The sequence below is a fragment of the Xiphias gladius genome, chromosome 6, assembly GCF_016859285.1.
Source record: "Xiphias gladius isolate SHS-SW01 ecotype Sanya breed wild chromosome 6, ASM1685928v1, whole genome shotgun sequence".
Classification (NCBI taxonomy): domain Eukaryota; kingdom Metazoa; phylum Chordata; class Actinopteri; order Istiophoriformes; family Xiphiidae; genus Xiphias; species Xiphias gladius.
Window position 1 is genome coordinate 16,135,004 of NC_053405.1, and position 13,407 is coordinate 16,148,410.

A 13,407-nucleotide genomic window follows, 5' to 3' on the forward strand; every position below is an offset into this window, starting at 1 on the left:
TGGTAACATACACGGACATTAAAGGAATAGTTCTACATTTCGGGAAATATGCTTCTTTGCTTTCTTGCCAGGTTAGATGAGAACATAGACACTGCTCTCACATCGGTCAATTAAGTATAAGGTACAGCCAGGAAACCATTAGATTAGTTCAGCATAAGGACTGAAAGCAAAAAAAAAAAAACAGTCTTTACAGTCTTTTAAGTACAAAATTCCCTCTTTGTGTTTCCACAGACTGCGTTTGTTTCCTAACCCTGAACTAAATGTTCTAAATAAATCATCTGATACTTTTATGTAGAACTGTCGCCAGGAAACAACTCCAGCAATAAACCTACATACGACTACTGGATCTAAGATACTGCCATGAGTTCGCTAACTTATTCGGCTGAACTTAAAAACGCATTTTTTGCACAGAAGGGAGACACTGCATTAGGAAGGGATTGCTTCATAGCCCCTACGGGCAGGAGAAATTATTTTAAAGTGACCAATAACTCTCTCAATGCAGACATAGCATTTGAGTATTGTTTAAGCAGGCTTGAAAAAATCCAAACATCACCATATACCAACTCCTTCATAAGATACAATGTCTTTTGAACTTCTGAGTATTTAACTTGCTTTTCTTCATCTTTTCATAGACTGGTGTAACAGGTTTACCTCTTGTGAACACTGCTCACTGCGACTCACGCCTGCAACTGTATGTCCATGGAAATAAAGCTCCAGTTGCTGAAAAAATCCAAAGAATTATATAAATTTCATACTGTAAAAATCATGAACTTTTCTTTTCAGATCTCCTCACGTTCTCTCTCAACTGTTCCCGTACTCCCTCTGTCGCTTTCTCTGTTTTTACAAAAGCTGGGAAGTTAGTTTTATTTCTTTAAAAATGTTCATGTCTCAAAATTCAGTTCCTATCCTTACTACTGCAGCCTGTTGACCAAAGCTGGCCAATGTCCAACATACATTCAACCCTGGTCAGGAGGAAGGTCACAAAGTCATGCTGGATGACGCACGTTGACCCATTTATATCGACCACCATCAGAGGTTTAACCTGTGTGACTGTGATAGTCTGAACAGGGTACACATAATGGAGAGAGGGCATTTTCCCTCTCTGGCTTTTTTCACTGAGAGGTGAAGCTGTGACTGTGTGACTGTGTGACTGTGTGACTGTGTGTGTGTGTGTGTGTGTGTGTGTGTGTGTGTGTGTGTGTGCGCCTGAAAACAATCGCACTAACTACAAAGTACGTAGGCGCAGGCGGAGTGATCTTTAACCTGAAAAGCCTTCTCTCCTACTGCTTGTGTGTGTATGTTTTTGTGTGCATGAGTTGTGCAAGCATAGTGCTGGCTGATGTGTTAGGTTGAACACAATGTGCTAAGCTTCGGCAACAGATAGAGCCTTATCTAAACAGGAGATCAACTGTTTGTTCCCATTCCCTCATTCTCTCATCTCTGAATATTACCCATACTTCCTTTCTATTTGTACTTTTCTCTCTCTTCACCTCTCATTTAAAAATCTATTCCTCTTCCTTGTGTGCTTGCTTTCTCTGTAGCAATCTGCCTCTGCATGTGTTAACTATCCATGTGTCTTTAATATGCAAAATACAATAGAGTATCATCTATCATTTAGTGCTCTTGCTCTATTCATTTATTCGTTATTTCTGTTACTTTGTGGCAAATTTAAACCACCGTCTTTTGACATGTGTATTTTATGCACCACTGATAAAACTATTAACCACTCTATCACAATAAGAGATTTTTGTTAATGGGATCAGAGTAGATTGTTTGATCAAAAGCAGAGTAAACTACCAAAATAATCTTAAAGCCAAACTCATAATTTCAAAGTGAGCACAAAGAGCCAGAGACAGAAAACAATTGCTCTCTTAAAACATTAATCTGAGTCTGAGTCTAATTTCAGAGACCCACTGACCTTGTACTACCAAAGCCAATATTTTCTAAATTAAAGCATGTTAGCGCTCATTTTTTGTCATTTTACTAATTCTGCATGCTATTGTGCAAACATGTGGGTCTGCAGATTGTATCCACATTGCCTACACATCCTGTCTCATTTACAGAAGGTGACAGTGATCCATGAACCCCACTGATCTCAGACCTGACAACCTCCCCCTTCTCTTCTACAAGTGTGTTTTTAGCTCCGGCCAATCTGATATTTCAACACCAGTAGCAAACATTTTTATACTCATGATCCCTGACTGAGAAATTATTATTTTCATTTTCTGTTTTCCAGAAAGCTGCAGAATTGCACTTGTAGGACTTGGTAGGAATTCACTGCTCAAAGATATTTCAACTGATTCAGTCCACACAAATGTCCACATAGAAAAACTAACTTGTGATAAAAAGGGTTCAGGTGTATTGAGGCTTTTGGAAGATTTTATGCATTGAAAAAACAGTATCTGTGTCATGAATGGGTAATTTCTGATGGCCTGCTCTAAAGCACAATGCAGACATGTTCACAAAGCCAACTACTAGATTGAAATACGCTATTGCACCACTATTGTCCAGAGGGAAAGCAAGCAAACACCAGCATTCAATCGGGCAACAAAGCTAGAGTGACTGGTGACAGCTTTTAAAAGCTGAGAAAATTGCAGCCTGAGTGCACTTGACAAAATCTAGTACCTAACTGACCTCTACATCTGAATGGCTACCTACACAAAGTTGTAAATATACAGTACACACATGCACAGAAAATACATATGTACACCACACACACACACACACACACACACACACACACACACACACACACACACACACACACACACACACACACACACACACACACACACACAAAACACTGGCCAATGAATGTCAGATCTCATACACTCTCCAGGCTGTTTGGACTGCCAACAAGTTACTTAAGGACCCTGCAAATTTAAACAAGACATCTCTTGGTGCACGCACACACATGCATGTGCACACACACATGCACACAGTGGTTTTCCTGCTTGTAAGGAGCATGTGTGAGATCAGAGGAATGCAGGCTCTCCCCTGGCTCTTACCTAAGGCAACTGGAACCCTGTAAAATCACAACAAAAACAACCCCACAGTTTCCACTCACACATAAACTTTAATGCCCCATCTAATGTTCCTCCACCCTGCACCCGTGGCTGTGTGTGCACACACACAGAAGTGTATGTGTGCATGTAAGTTTTTAAACTGTGAGTTTTTATTCACAGAAGTCCTAATTAAAAATCCTATAGTCTCCTCACGCCACCACCCAGCACGCGTTTCAGTGAATAGCACTGCACAAGAACCCAAGGGAAACAACATTTTTCTCTTTCTTGATGTTCATATCTCACATCCTTTTATCTCATCTAAATTGAACCTGCGGGGGATGTAACGCTCCATGGATACACCACTACCTGTTTAAAATTAAGCTGCAAAATAAAGTAGTATTAAACAGACTAAAAACTCAGATAATATTGCTATTACTACTACTACCGTTATTGTTACTAAGACTGTTACACTAATTATATATATTTATTTTTTAATATTTGTGTATTATTATAATCTAGAACAATCTAATAATCTAACAATAATCTAATTTGAGAAAAATACAAGCTTAAAGTCTGAGAGAGTTTCGCTGTTGTAGGCTAAAAATAAATCTGTGGCAATGTGAAACTGTGGCTCTCACCTCCAGTGGGGACACACACTTAAGTACACGTATATCAAACGCACGCAAACACTTGCAAACATTTACAGTAAGTGTGCACATATCATCCCTTTGTGTAGCCCACACTCTCAAACTCCCCCGGCCGCAGGGGCAGACAACCATTGCATCATGTTCTAGAAATGGCTCCTGCTTTGACACACAGCTCTTGACTAAACTGGTGCCTGTCACATGGTGCGGAGCACAGCGTCATACCTGCTTCCCTGGCTTATCCGAAGCGAAGGAGACTAAAATTCACAGGCAAACATGGTGTTTGACGTGCTGTACACCCCCCTGTTTATCAGTCCACATTCTTGTTCTTAATGGTCAGGGCTGTTTGTCTCTGAAACCAAGTCCAGAGCCTGTATTTATCAAACTTCAAAGAATTACATTTAAGAGTGCTCAATTTAGAAGTAAAAAGTACTTTAAGGAGGATTTAGTACGACATTGAGTGCAGACTGTGAAAGTGGGGAAAGAAAAGAGTGGTGTAACATCCTATCAAATCAAATGCAAATAACAGGCTAAAATTACCCACTTCTGAAATGTACATACAGCTTCAGCTAACATATAATTCATCACGACCAATGATATTTTGTACAGTCACTCCAGAACATGTCCCAGGAGGTGTGTGCTCGCCTCTGTGTCTATACTGTGGCCATCTAAGACCCACTTTTAACCAAATTAGGAGACCTGTGGAGCTCTCTTGAATTGTAAGTAGTTCTTTTAAGCAGTAAGAAGTTTGATAAATAGCTTTTATTCTAAAGTTTGCAAGTAGAGGTAAAAGCAAAGTCCAAAATCTCACTTTTTGTTTGATTAGTACAGGTCCAGGATTACACAAATCTCAACGACAACAGCTTTTCTTTTTAGTTTTCCAAAACCTGGAGTCCTGGAAAACACAACCTTAAGTGTCACTGTTCTTCCCACGTAATGCTTAAAATTGTTTTTTTTAACCCAACAATTTAAAAAAAACTGAATGCTGTACACCTTATTAAAGTCAAAACTCTAAAGCAATGTGTGTGTGTTTGTGCGTGCCTAGAGACGGAGACTGAGACACAAAGAGAGCCATTTCCTGTATTACTTTCCCGACAGTGGGACCTGGCAGAAAATCGAGGAGCCAACATTATAAAGGTGTCCGCAACAGTCGATGTTCAAGTATAAACATGGCCGAGGTCGTTTTGCTTTGAATGCTAGCCTTTCTGTCAGACACAGAGACAGAAGAGAAAAAAACAATACAAGCTATAATCGCCTTCAAAAAAATAATAAGCATTCTCTGTGGGTCTTACAATAGAAGCCTTTCTCTGTTTTTATGGTAGGAGAGGAAAGACTGACTGACTGGCCTACAGAATGGCAGCTGGCTGGAGCACCGGGCAAACCCACAGCCCTTTTTTACTCAAAGGAGAGAAAATCTGTACAATTTCTATCATATGTACTATACTGTTTGTCCCTGTCCATCAACTCTCTCGCTCTAACTTAATTCTTTCAGTGTAATTCTTCCCATAATGCCTACCTTTGAATGTGTAGTTCCCTGACTCAACAATGCATTTGAGTCATTTCACACATCAAGCAGATGCTGAACCTATAATTACAGATTACTTGCCCACAATGCTCCAGTCAATGAACGCTAATCAGAGGGCGTGGCATGTCCACCACCCCTGGCTACTGATATTAGGAGCTGCCCTCCGCATCACAGAAATCATTACATAAACCATTTGGAATTAAAACATCAGTCGCGTCATTGATTTCTGGGAGGAAGAAATCTCCACTGCATATTCTCACTATGTGTCTCAATGGACCACTTTACGACAAGCAGTGTGATGGACCCTGGAAAGGTGCTATACTATCATGTCTGCACACAACAGCCACTCAATATGAAGATTTTTCCACTGCTTCATGCATAAATGTCAGTCTTTTTTTTTTTTTAATTTGGTGAGTATCAGGCTGGTTTAAAGGCCTGACAACGATCAACTGTCTAATTGGTAAAAAGGGATTGTATGAGGAAAAAAGACAGTATACACCCTTCAAAGACACATTAACACAGATAAACACTTACTTCTCTGACAGTGGTTCTGCGACCAGCACCGTCCCCTGAAGTGTCCGTTGATGGTGTTTTGTGGGCAGATGGTCTGACCTTGGGCCGTGCCAGGACACACATCTCCACACTCCCTGTCATTCTTATTGGCCACAATGAAGTTGTCCTCCACCGAGTCCAGGATCTTGGACCAGTCGAGGGTGGCCAGGTAGCAAAGGTCTGGATTCTTCTCAATCCTCACGGCGCCCCGGGTGATATTCATCAAACTGTGAAGGCCCACCTCCTTCAGCTGCAGCATCTCATAAATCACAAGAGCATAGTTGAAGAAGAGGTTGTTGCCGCGGACCACTGTCAGGTTGGGGAAGAGATCACTGAGGGTCTCGAGGCCATAGACTCTGAACAGCAGCACATAGTCGGTCACAACTCGCAGCTTCGGGTAGCTGAGGCCCCGGAAGTCCTCGGTCTTGGTCTTAAACATGAGCAGAATCTTCAGGTGGCCCTCGATGATGGTGCAGTTCTCCAAAGACTGGAGGTTGGTCACATTGTTCCGGATGTCCTTGCTTGGGCAGACTGGAAGGATGGAGAGTAAAAGAAGGAGAGAGATGTGAGAATTCCAGTCATAAGTTTCAAGTTTTTAAATAGTTCATTACAGAATTTCATCAATATTTACTGTAGTTTTAGTGAGACACCTTCTCCTCCACCTTCCCCTTCCTCTTATTCATGATTAATTCCTATCAGGGAGCTGCCAAATAAAAACATAGCTCCTCTAGAACACTTTGATGTTAAGCACCTAGCTCCAGAGCACATCAGCAAGTGTGTATTTCAAGTATACACTCAGTTGCCAGTTTATTATATAGCTAAAACTAATGCAGCGTGAAACAGTCCTGCAATAAATCCTACCTTCATGAAGGTAGTTTTTGTTCAAAGTTCTTTAGAGAAGTGTTGATTCAACTATATGGAAAATTTTGGAGTGTGTGATGCTCTTGATTTGTATTGTGTTAGGCTGAGAGGTGTTTCTAACAGAGCTGCAACTAACCATTATTTTCACCATTAGTTAATCGCTCCAGTATTTTTCTATTAAAGATGAATCAAATTACAAAAAAAAGTGAAAAATGTCCATCACACTTTCCTAAAGTCCAAGGTGACACCAACACTTTACAATTTTTGTCCAATTTATAGTCCAAACCCCAAAGATATTCAGTTTATTATCACATTAGACAAAGAAGAGCAGCAAACCCAGAGAACTGAGAAGCTGGAATTATGCAATGTCACAATATTTTTGCTTTAAAAATGACTTAAGAGTATTTGATTTTTGAAATACTTGCCAATTATTATTCTGTCAATCAAGTAATTGATTAATCGACATATCGTTTCAGTATATTTAGTCTTCCATCACTGATATAAACGAGGTGAACTGATTTTTAATTACTTTTACTTGTATAAATGGAGAGGCATGGCATTCCATGCAATTTAAAAAGTCTTCAATTTGCAACTGTATTAAAACAACCGTAAATGAGCATCAACAGATCTCACTTTCCCATTTAAGCCATGAAACCATGGGCAATTTACATTAAGTAGAGCAGAGCCATTCATAAAGCAGACTAACTCTAGTCCCCGCTACAATGTGACTGGCCACAAGTGCCCCCCCCCACACACACACACACACACAGAGTCTCTCTCTCCTCATTGGCTCCAGCAGTATTTCTCCAGAGAGGAAATTATTGTATGGCACTGTGTGATCTGAATGAAGCGGCCAAGAAGGGGTTAAACAGAAATGAAGCCTAGAAGCAAAATCCTTATCCTTGCTCATTCATACTCTTTAACTGCTGCGCACACGCACGCGCACGCACGCACGCACGCACACACACACACACACACACACACACACACACACACACACACACACACACACACACACACACACACACACACACACACACACACACACACACACACACACACAGAGAGAAACCTACATTTGGACTGGCAAATGCACAGATACAGACACATCAGAGGAGTGGAGAATTCATTAGGGGACAGTTACTTCAGGAGATGTACAGAGGGGAGTGGCATGCTTCCATCTCTTACTACAAATATTAAGATATACATTTCTAACATTTTCTACAGCAGTTAAAGGAAAAATTACAAAGTGGGAGGGGGGAATACCTAGTAGTTTAAATTATATAAAACAGGTGTAAGAATGATAAGAGCATTTTTATTGTTTTGTAACTACTGTATATCAGAAATGTTAAAAAACTCTTATTTTTTTTAATCTACACTTGTAGGGGTTACCAAGAGCGCACAGAGAGACAACACTGCTAACACATGGCCGGTTGTCAAAGCAATGCACCAAAACCAGGAACTATCAGAGCACCAACAGGAATTGTCTTTGACAGGATGGGTGAGTAATAAACTACACTGACACGTTTACTGAAATGGTTTGTAAATAAGTCTGAGACATTCAGTGCTATTTTCTCAAAAGTTATCAATAAGACAAAATAGAAAAAAGTAAGAAGACACCTCCTAAACACAGCCGAGATTCATCACCACAACTACTTTCTACCAAACTTCTCTTCCTTTGAAGTGAAAATATCAGGAATGATCATGGAGGTAGGATGTTTCTCAACCAGATTATTCAAAAATTCGATGATGAGTACATCAACATCTGGTCAAATCAAGTGTCAGCTTATATGAAGAGACTTGTTGTTTAAAAAGACAGAGAAATGATCTACCGCTTGACACAGTGACACAACAGATAATGTTTGAACATGGTGTTAAACATAAGAGACTAATTTTTCATAAACGTACACACAAATTCTAGAGTGTCGACACAACATACTCATTAAACACGTTGGTAGTGGTGAGACGTAAAATGCTAATTTGTTCACATGACTCAACCACTCATGTACCTTATCAACCATACTGGAAGCCATTATGGCTTAAAAGAAACGGTTATGGACAACAACGAACATGTGAGAAGTTTGGATTTAAATGCAACTTGTTAATGGAACATTACAAGCTTATTTTTCACTACAAGAAACAAAAATTAAGGTTACGTTTCTCAGTCATTTATTAGATTAAAACTGCAGCATTGAGAATGAGAGAAGAATAGCTTGTAAAGCCTGTTAGGCTAATCATTCAAAGAAAAAAAATGCAATGTAACACAAACAGTTCTTTGTAAATTTAGGACACCATTAAAAATAACTACGAAACTGGTCATTTTTAATATCAAACCCATTATGTTAATCTAGTTTAAATATATATCAATAGAAGCTCAAATTGTAAAAGGAAGATCAGCTCCTTTTGGTGGTAATAGTGATAATCTTAGGGCAAAAGAAATACTGAAAAGCAGCCTGAGATTGTGCATGCAGGGTAAAACAAGCCCCTTATCACTGAAGCAATCTAATGGTCTGCATCTTGTCTGCTTTTTTCAATTGATGACACAGACACACACCTGCTAATCACAATGTGTATGTATGTATCATTCATGCATCTTAATGGTGTGAGCCCCATCTAGCTTGCCACCTTTTGCTATTTTCCCCATTTATTACGCTCAATTTCCCACCACGTCTACAGACTAAAAAATAATCAATCAAACTAAAACATGCATCATAAAATGGAAAAAACTCCAAAGTCATTGCAGTCTACCGCATAGTTTCATTGAGTCATTATTGGCCCTGGTCATTTCCCAGGTGTGAGCTACCTATTAACTTCCCATTCTGTTAATGGTTAGCGAGACAAACATGTCAACAGTCTAGGTACAAACTCTGACCAGCAGCACATCAATGGAACAGTTTAAGTGACTTCTTATAACAAAGGGCAGCCAAAAAGACTTTAATCACTGCACTGCAAAATATAACCATGTTGCTTACTACAACTGTATCTTGGCAATAGAGTCAGTCAGTTATTCAGCCTTAAATTTTGTGAGTGAAAAAACTCAAACTTAGACACCAAATGGTCACAAAATGTTAGTTAAGCGCAAACTGGTCGCCTCTTGTTGTTAGCTTAGAAAAAAAATGTCTGGATTGGTTTGAAAAAAAAAATTTAAAGGTGTAATTTAAATATGCATGAAAGGCAAGAGTGTTTCACATTAAATTGAGCATGTTTATGTCTACGTTTGGCACTTGTATTTTTTGCTTTGTCAATGTGACTGACAAAATTAAACAAAATAAAATAAAATAGCTCAAAAACATTTTAACTGAGGATAATATACATACAATAACAGCTAAATGTTAAAATCCTGTTACTTGCCTCGGTAAGACTCCTAACAAAAGAGTGATGGAGCTTAGGCAAGTATCTTGATAACAGTTATCTTATTTGACATGGTGACAAAATCTTCAAGTTAAAATGAATTATTAAACAATCGCTCTCAACTGTATTCCTCTGTACATGACAGAAAGTCAAAAAGTGAAGTCAGCCTTTTTTTAATTTTTTACACTAGTCAGCCTGTAAATGACTGGATGTCCAAATGTGCTCATGTTTGTTAAAGTGGCCTACTATTGACTGAGATCTAAACTAGAGGAAGGTTAGGTTGTAATACATCCCCACAACTGCACAAACAAAGGAAAAGGCTCTCCATAGCAACTTGTTAGCAGCAGTACACAACAACTTCACAAGGAAGAAGTTATCAAGATTTTAGAAACCAAAAAAAGAGTACCAAGATATTTACAGTGATGATGAAATCATCATAAATATATGAGAAGTAAACATGTGTATAACATCTGGAGCCAGCCTCTTAGCAGCCAAAAACAACTCATAAGACAATAAATCCATTTCAGCTGTTAAGCATCTCATCAGATAATGCAGAGTTTGAAACAACAGCAACAAATCATTCCCACAATCTAGCCAGCTTGTCTTGGCCACACCCTCTTTATTAGACACTCAATGTAACAGAAACCAAAACACAAAAACACAATTCTTCCTCCACTACAAGGCAGTTGGTGCCATTCCCTGTGATAAGAGAAACCTTACACCTCTCTGCCCCTCCTGCCTTATCTCCTGGACACATCAAAAAGGGCCTAAAGGCCACCCACTTGCCGTCAGTCTGCAGCACTAACCTGATACCTCCTGTGCAACACGACAACATAACAAACGACGTTACGCAACACCAACAGCGCCGGGGTGAATCTCACCTCTGCCCACAACGCTCTTCAAGACATACCAAGAGGACACAAACAAGACCTTTACACATTAATGTATTTTTCCCACTGCAGGTAAAAAAATATGTTAGTGGAAATTGGGTCTTTCTACTCGCACAGCAGGCTAACAGGCAAGCACATATGTCATGTGTCCTGTTGGAGAAGCTTTATTGACACAAAGAAATGTTAGTGGGCCATGAGGGGGAGCAGTAGACGGTTCTGCTGGGAGTTCCCTCCACAAAATGGAGTCTTGTTTTCGACGGACAGGAACGAGAGCGAGGAGGAAGGAATGGGGGGGTGTGGGTCATCGGGGGGCAGATGGAGAAGAGGGGAGGGGAGGGAGGGAGAGTAAAGGAGTGGATGGGAGGAAGGGTTGTTATGTAGTCGGCGGTTGGCTGCGAGCGCCACTGTGTCTTTAAAATAATGAGCCATCTCCTCCCTCTCTCCTCCCAGATTTAGGAGCAGGGGCACATAGGAGAAGCAAAGAGAGCGAATGGGGGGAAGAGAGAGACTGAGACGCAGGTCGTGGGCAAAAGAGGGGAAAGAGAAGGTGTGTGGGGGGGTTGAATGTAACCTGAGCCCTGGCAGGAACGAAGAGTGACGTAAGGGACCTAAAGGACGGTTGGTGATCACATGCATGAATGGAGGGCCGCTATGGACCACTGTTACATGACAAGCAACATGCACACTCACACACACACGCACACACCAACACATGCACACACACACACGTATACTCAGCCTCGGGGGGGGGGTTGCAAACATAACAATAACTGATGTATACCTAGAATAAACTAACACTCAACAAACAGAGCCTGTGACTGTATATATAATGGACAGACATGGGACAAAGAGACAGACAGACAGAAACAGGGTGGCATAGAGACGGGGGGGCACCTGCTGCACAGTTTTTCATTTTTGTGCCATCTACAGAAAGGAACATGTCAAACAAAGGGCTCTGGGGCTTTGACTCACATAACTTACATAAACCAACCAACTCCACCCACTCCAGGTTAGAGCTTCATATGTGATATAGAGAAAAAAAAAAAAAAGAAAAAAAAACCTGGTAGACATTGCGTGGTTGGGTGGTTTTGGTGGACAATGACCGTGACCCCTCAATAGCCCACACTCCCACTGAGGACCACCCATAAGCAGACAGCTTGGTGTTCTCACTGGCTGTACAGGAGCTCATAATTACAACAACAACCCAATCAGCCGCTAATGAGCTGGGGGGTTGGGGGGTGGGGGTATGTGTCTGAGCACAGCAGAGAATGGAATAACAGCACAGACTGGAACGTACTGTACCATACTGTGGACTTCTATAAGAGAAATGTGGGCCATCCACCCGCCTTCCCTGTCTGTTTGACACTTAATTTGGCAGCAGGAATGAGGAGGAGGAGGAGGAGGGGGGGGGTCTGACAAACAGAAACAGCAGAGGAGAAAGCGTGGAGATGGAGCGAGGGGAATGAGTTTAAGTCTTCAAAATAATAGAGAATAACAAATTAATGGTTCCCTTAAAAAATTCGATTGGGTAAAATAAATTTACAAAAACACATGCAACCATGATCCCGGAAATGTCAGATCTCTTGAAAACAAACACATCGAAAAAGATACTGTCTAGACATTTTTCACTATGCGTGCTGCTTGAATAGTTATGAGGTCTTTTTACACACTCATACTTAACATTAACTGAATAAATTGTCCAAACTTTTTCACTGAAGGTAACAGCTTTTGTTGTTTACACAAGCAATGCTTTAATGTTATCTTAATATGATGTGAGCATTCACACACCCAAATTTATACTGCTAAATTTCCATCCCCATACAATAAAACTCAAGGACAGGATGAGACACAGCTGAACAACACCTGAAAAAACAACAATACCACAAAATATTTTGTTCTGAAAAATAGACTGTTGCATTTACAAAAAATAAAACATCAACCAGATATATGGTAGTTTTTCATTTAAGTAATTCAAAAAGGAAAGGGAGACTATCTGTTTTTGCTGCTCATCATATTTTCTTTTTTAAATGAAAATAATTTAAAAAATGGCAGACTTTTCCACCAACAAGTCTTTTTTTGAAGATTTCTTTCAATTTCTTCACTAATTTAAAAGTCAGAGACAAAACTATGACCCTCAGTCTGCTTTGAGAGTGACTGTGGTTGCTCTTTTGCTGTGCATGCAAAATGTAATTAAATAATGATATTTATTTGAGTGACTAACTGTTTGCCTTTAGGATTAGTCAGGAGAACTGAATTTTGATAGTTTTTATTTTTTTATCAAGTAGTTAAAAGGGTTGCTTAGTTTAAGATGGTGGCTCAAATTTGCCGTATTACATTGAATTCTCTGCAAATGTGATTGTTGAATATGCATACATCACATGTTGATGCTTAAACAATACATTGTTCAGCCCTAATATGAAACTTCACTGTACTGGTACTACTGCTTGTGCAGTCCAGCTGCTCTAACTGACATAGGGCTCCTTCCTCACAGTCAACCCTTGAACAGCAAAGTGCAGTTAACAAAGAGTAAGGCTGCATATGTGAAAGCTCCTATAAATATGGAGCATTTAATGTGCATA

At 40.0% G+C, this 13,407-nt stretch overlaps 1 protein-coding gene across 2 annotated transcripts in view; it reads right to left on the reverse strand.

Moving 5' to 3' along the window:
* The window catches only part of insrb (insulin receptor b), an 82,747-nt gene that overhangs the window by 51,068 nt on the left and 18,272 nt on the right, over positions 1 to 13,407 (reverse strand). For both annotated transcript variants that reach the window (XM_040129433.1, XM_040129432.1), the window contains exon 2: positions 5,709 to 6,257. In XM_040129433.1, coding sequence (XP_039985367.1) covers positions 5,709 to 6,257 — 549 coding nt within the window. The remainder of the gene's footprint in view (positions 1 to 5,708; positions 6,258 to 13,407) is intronic.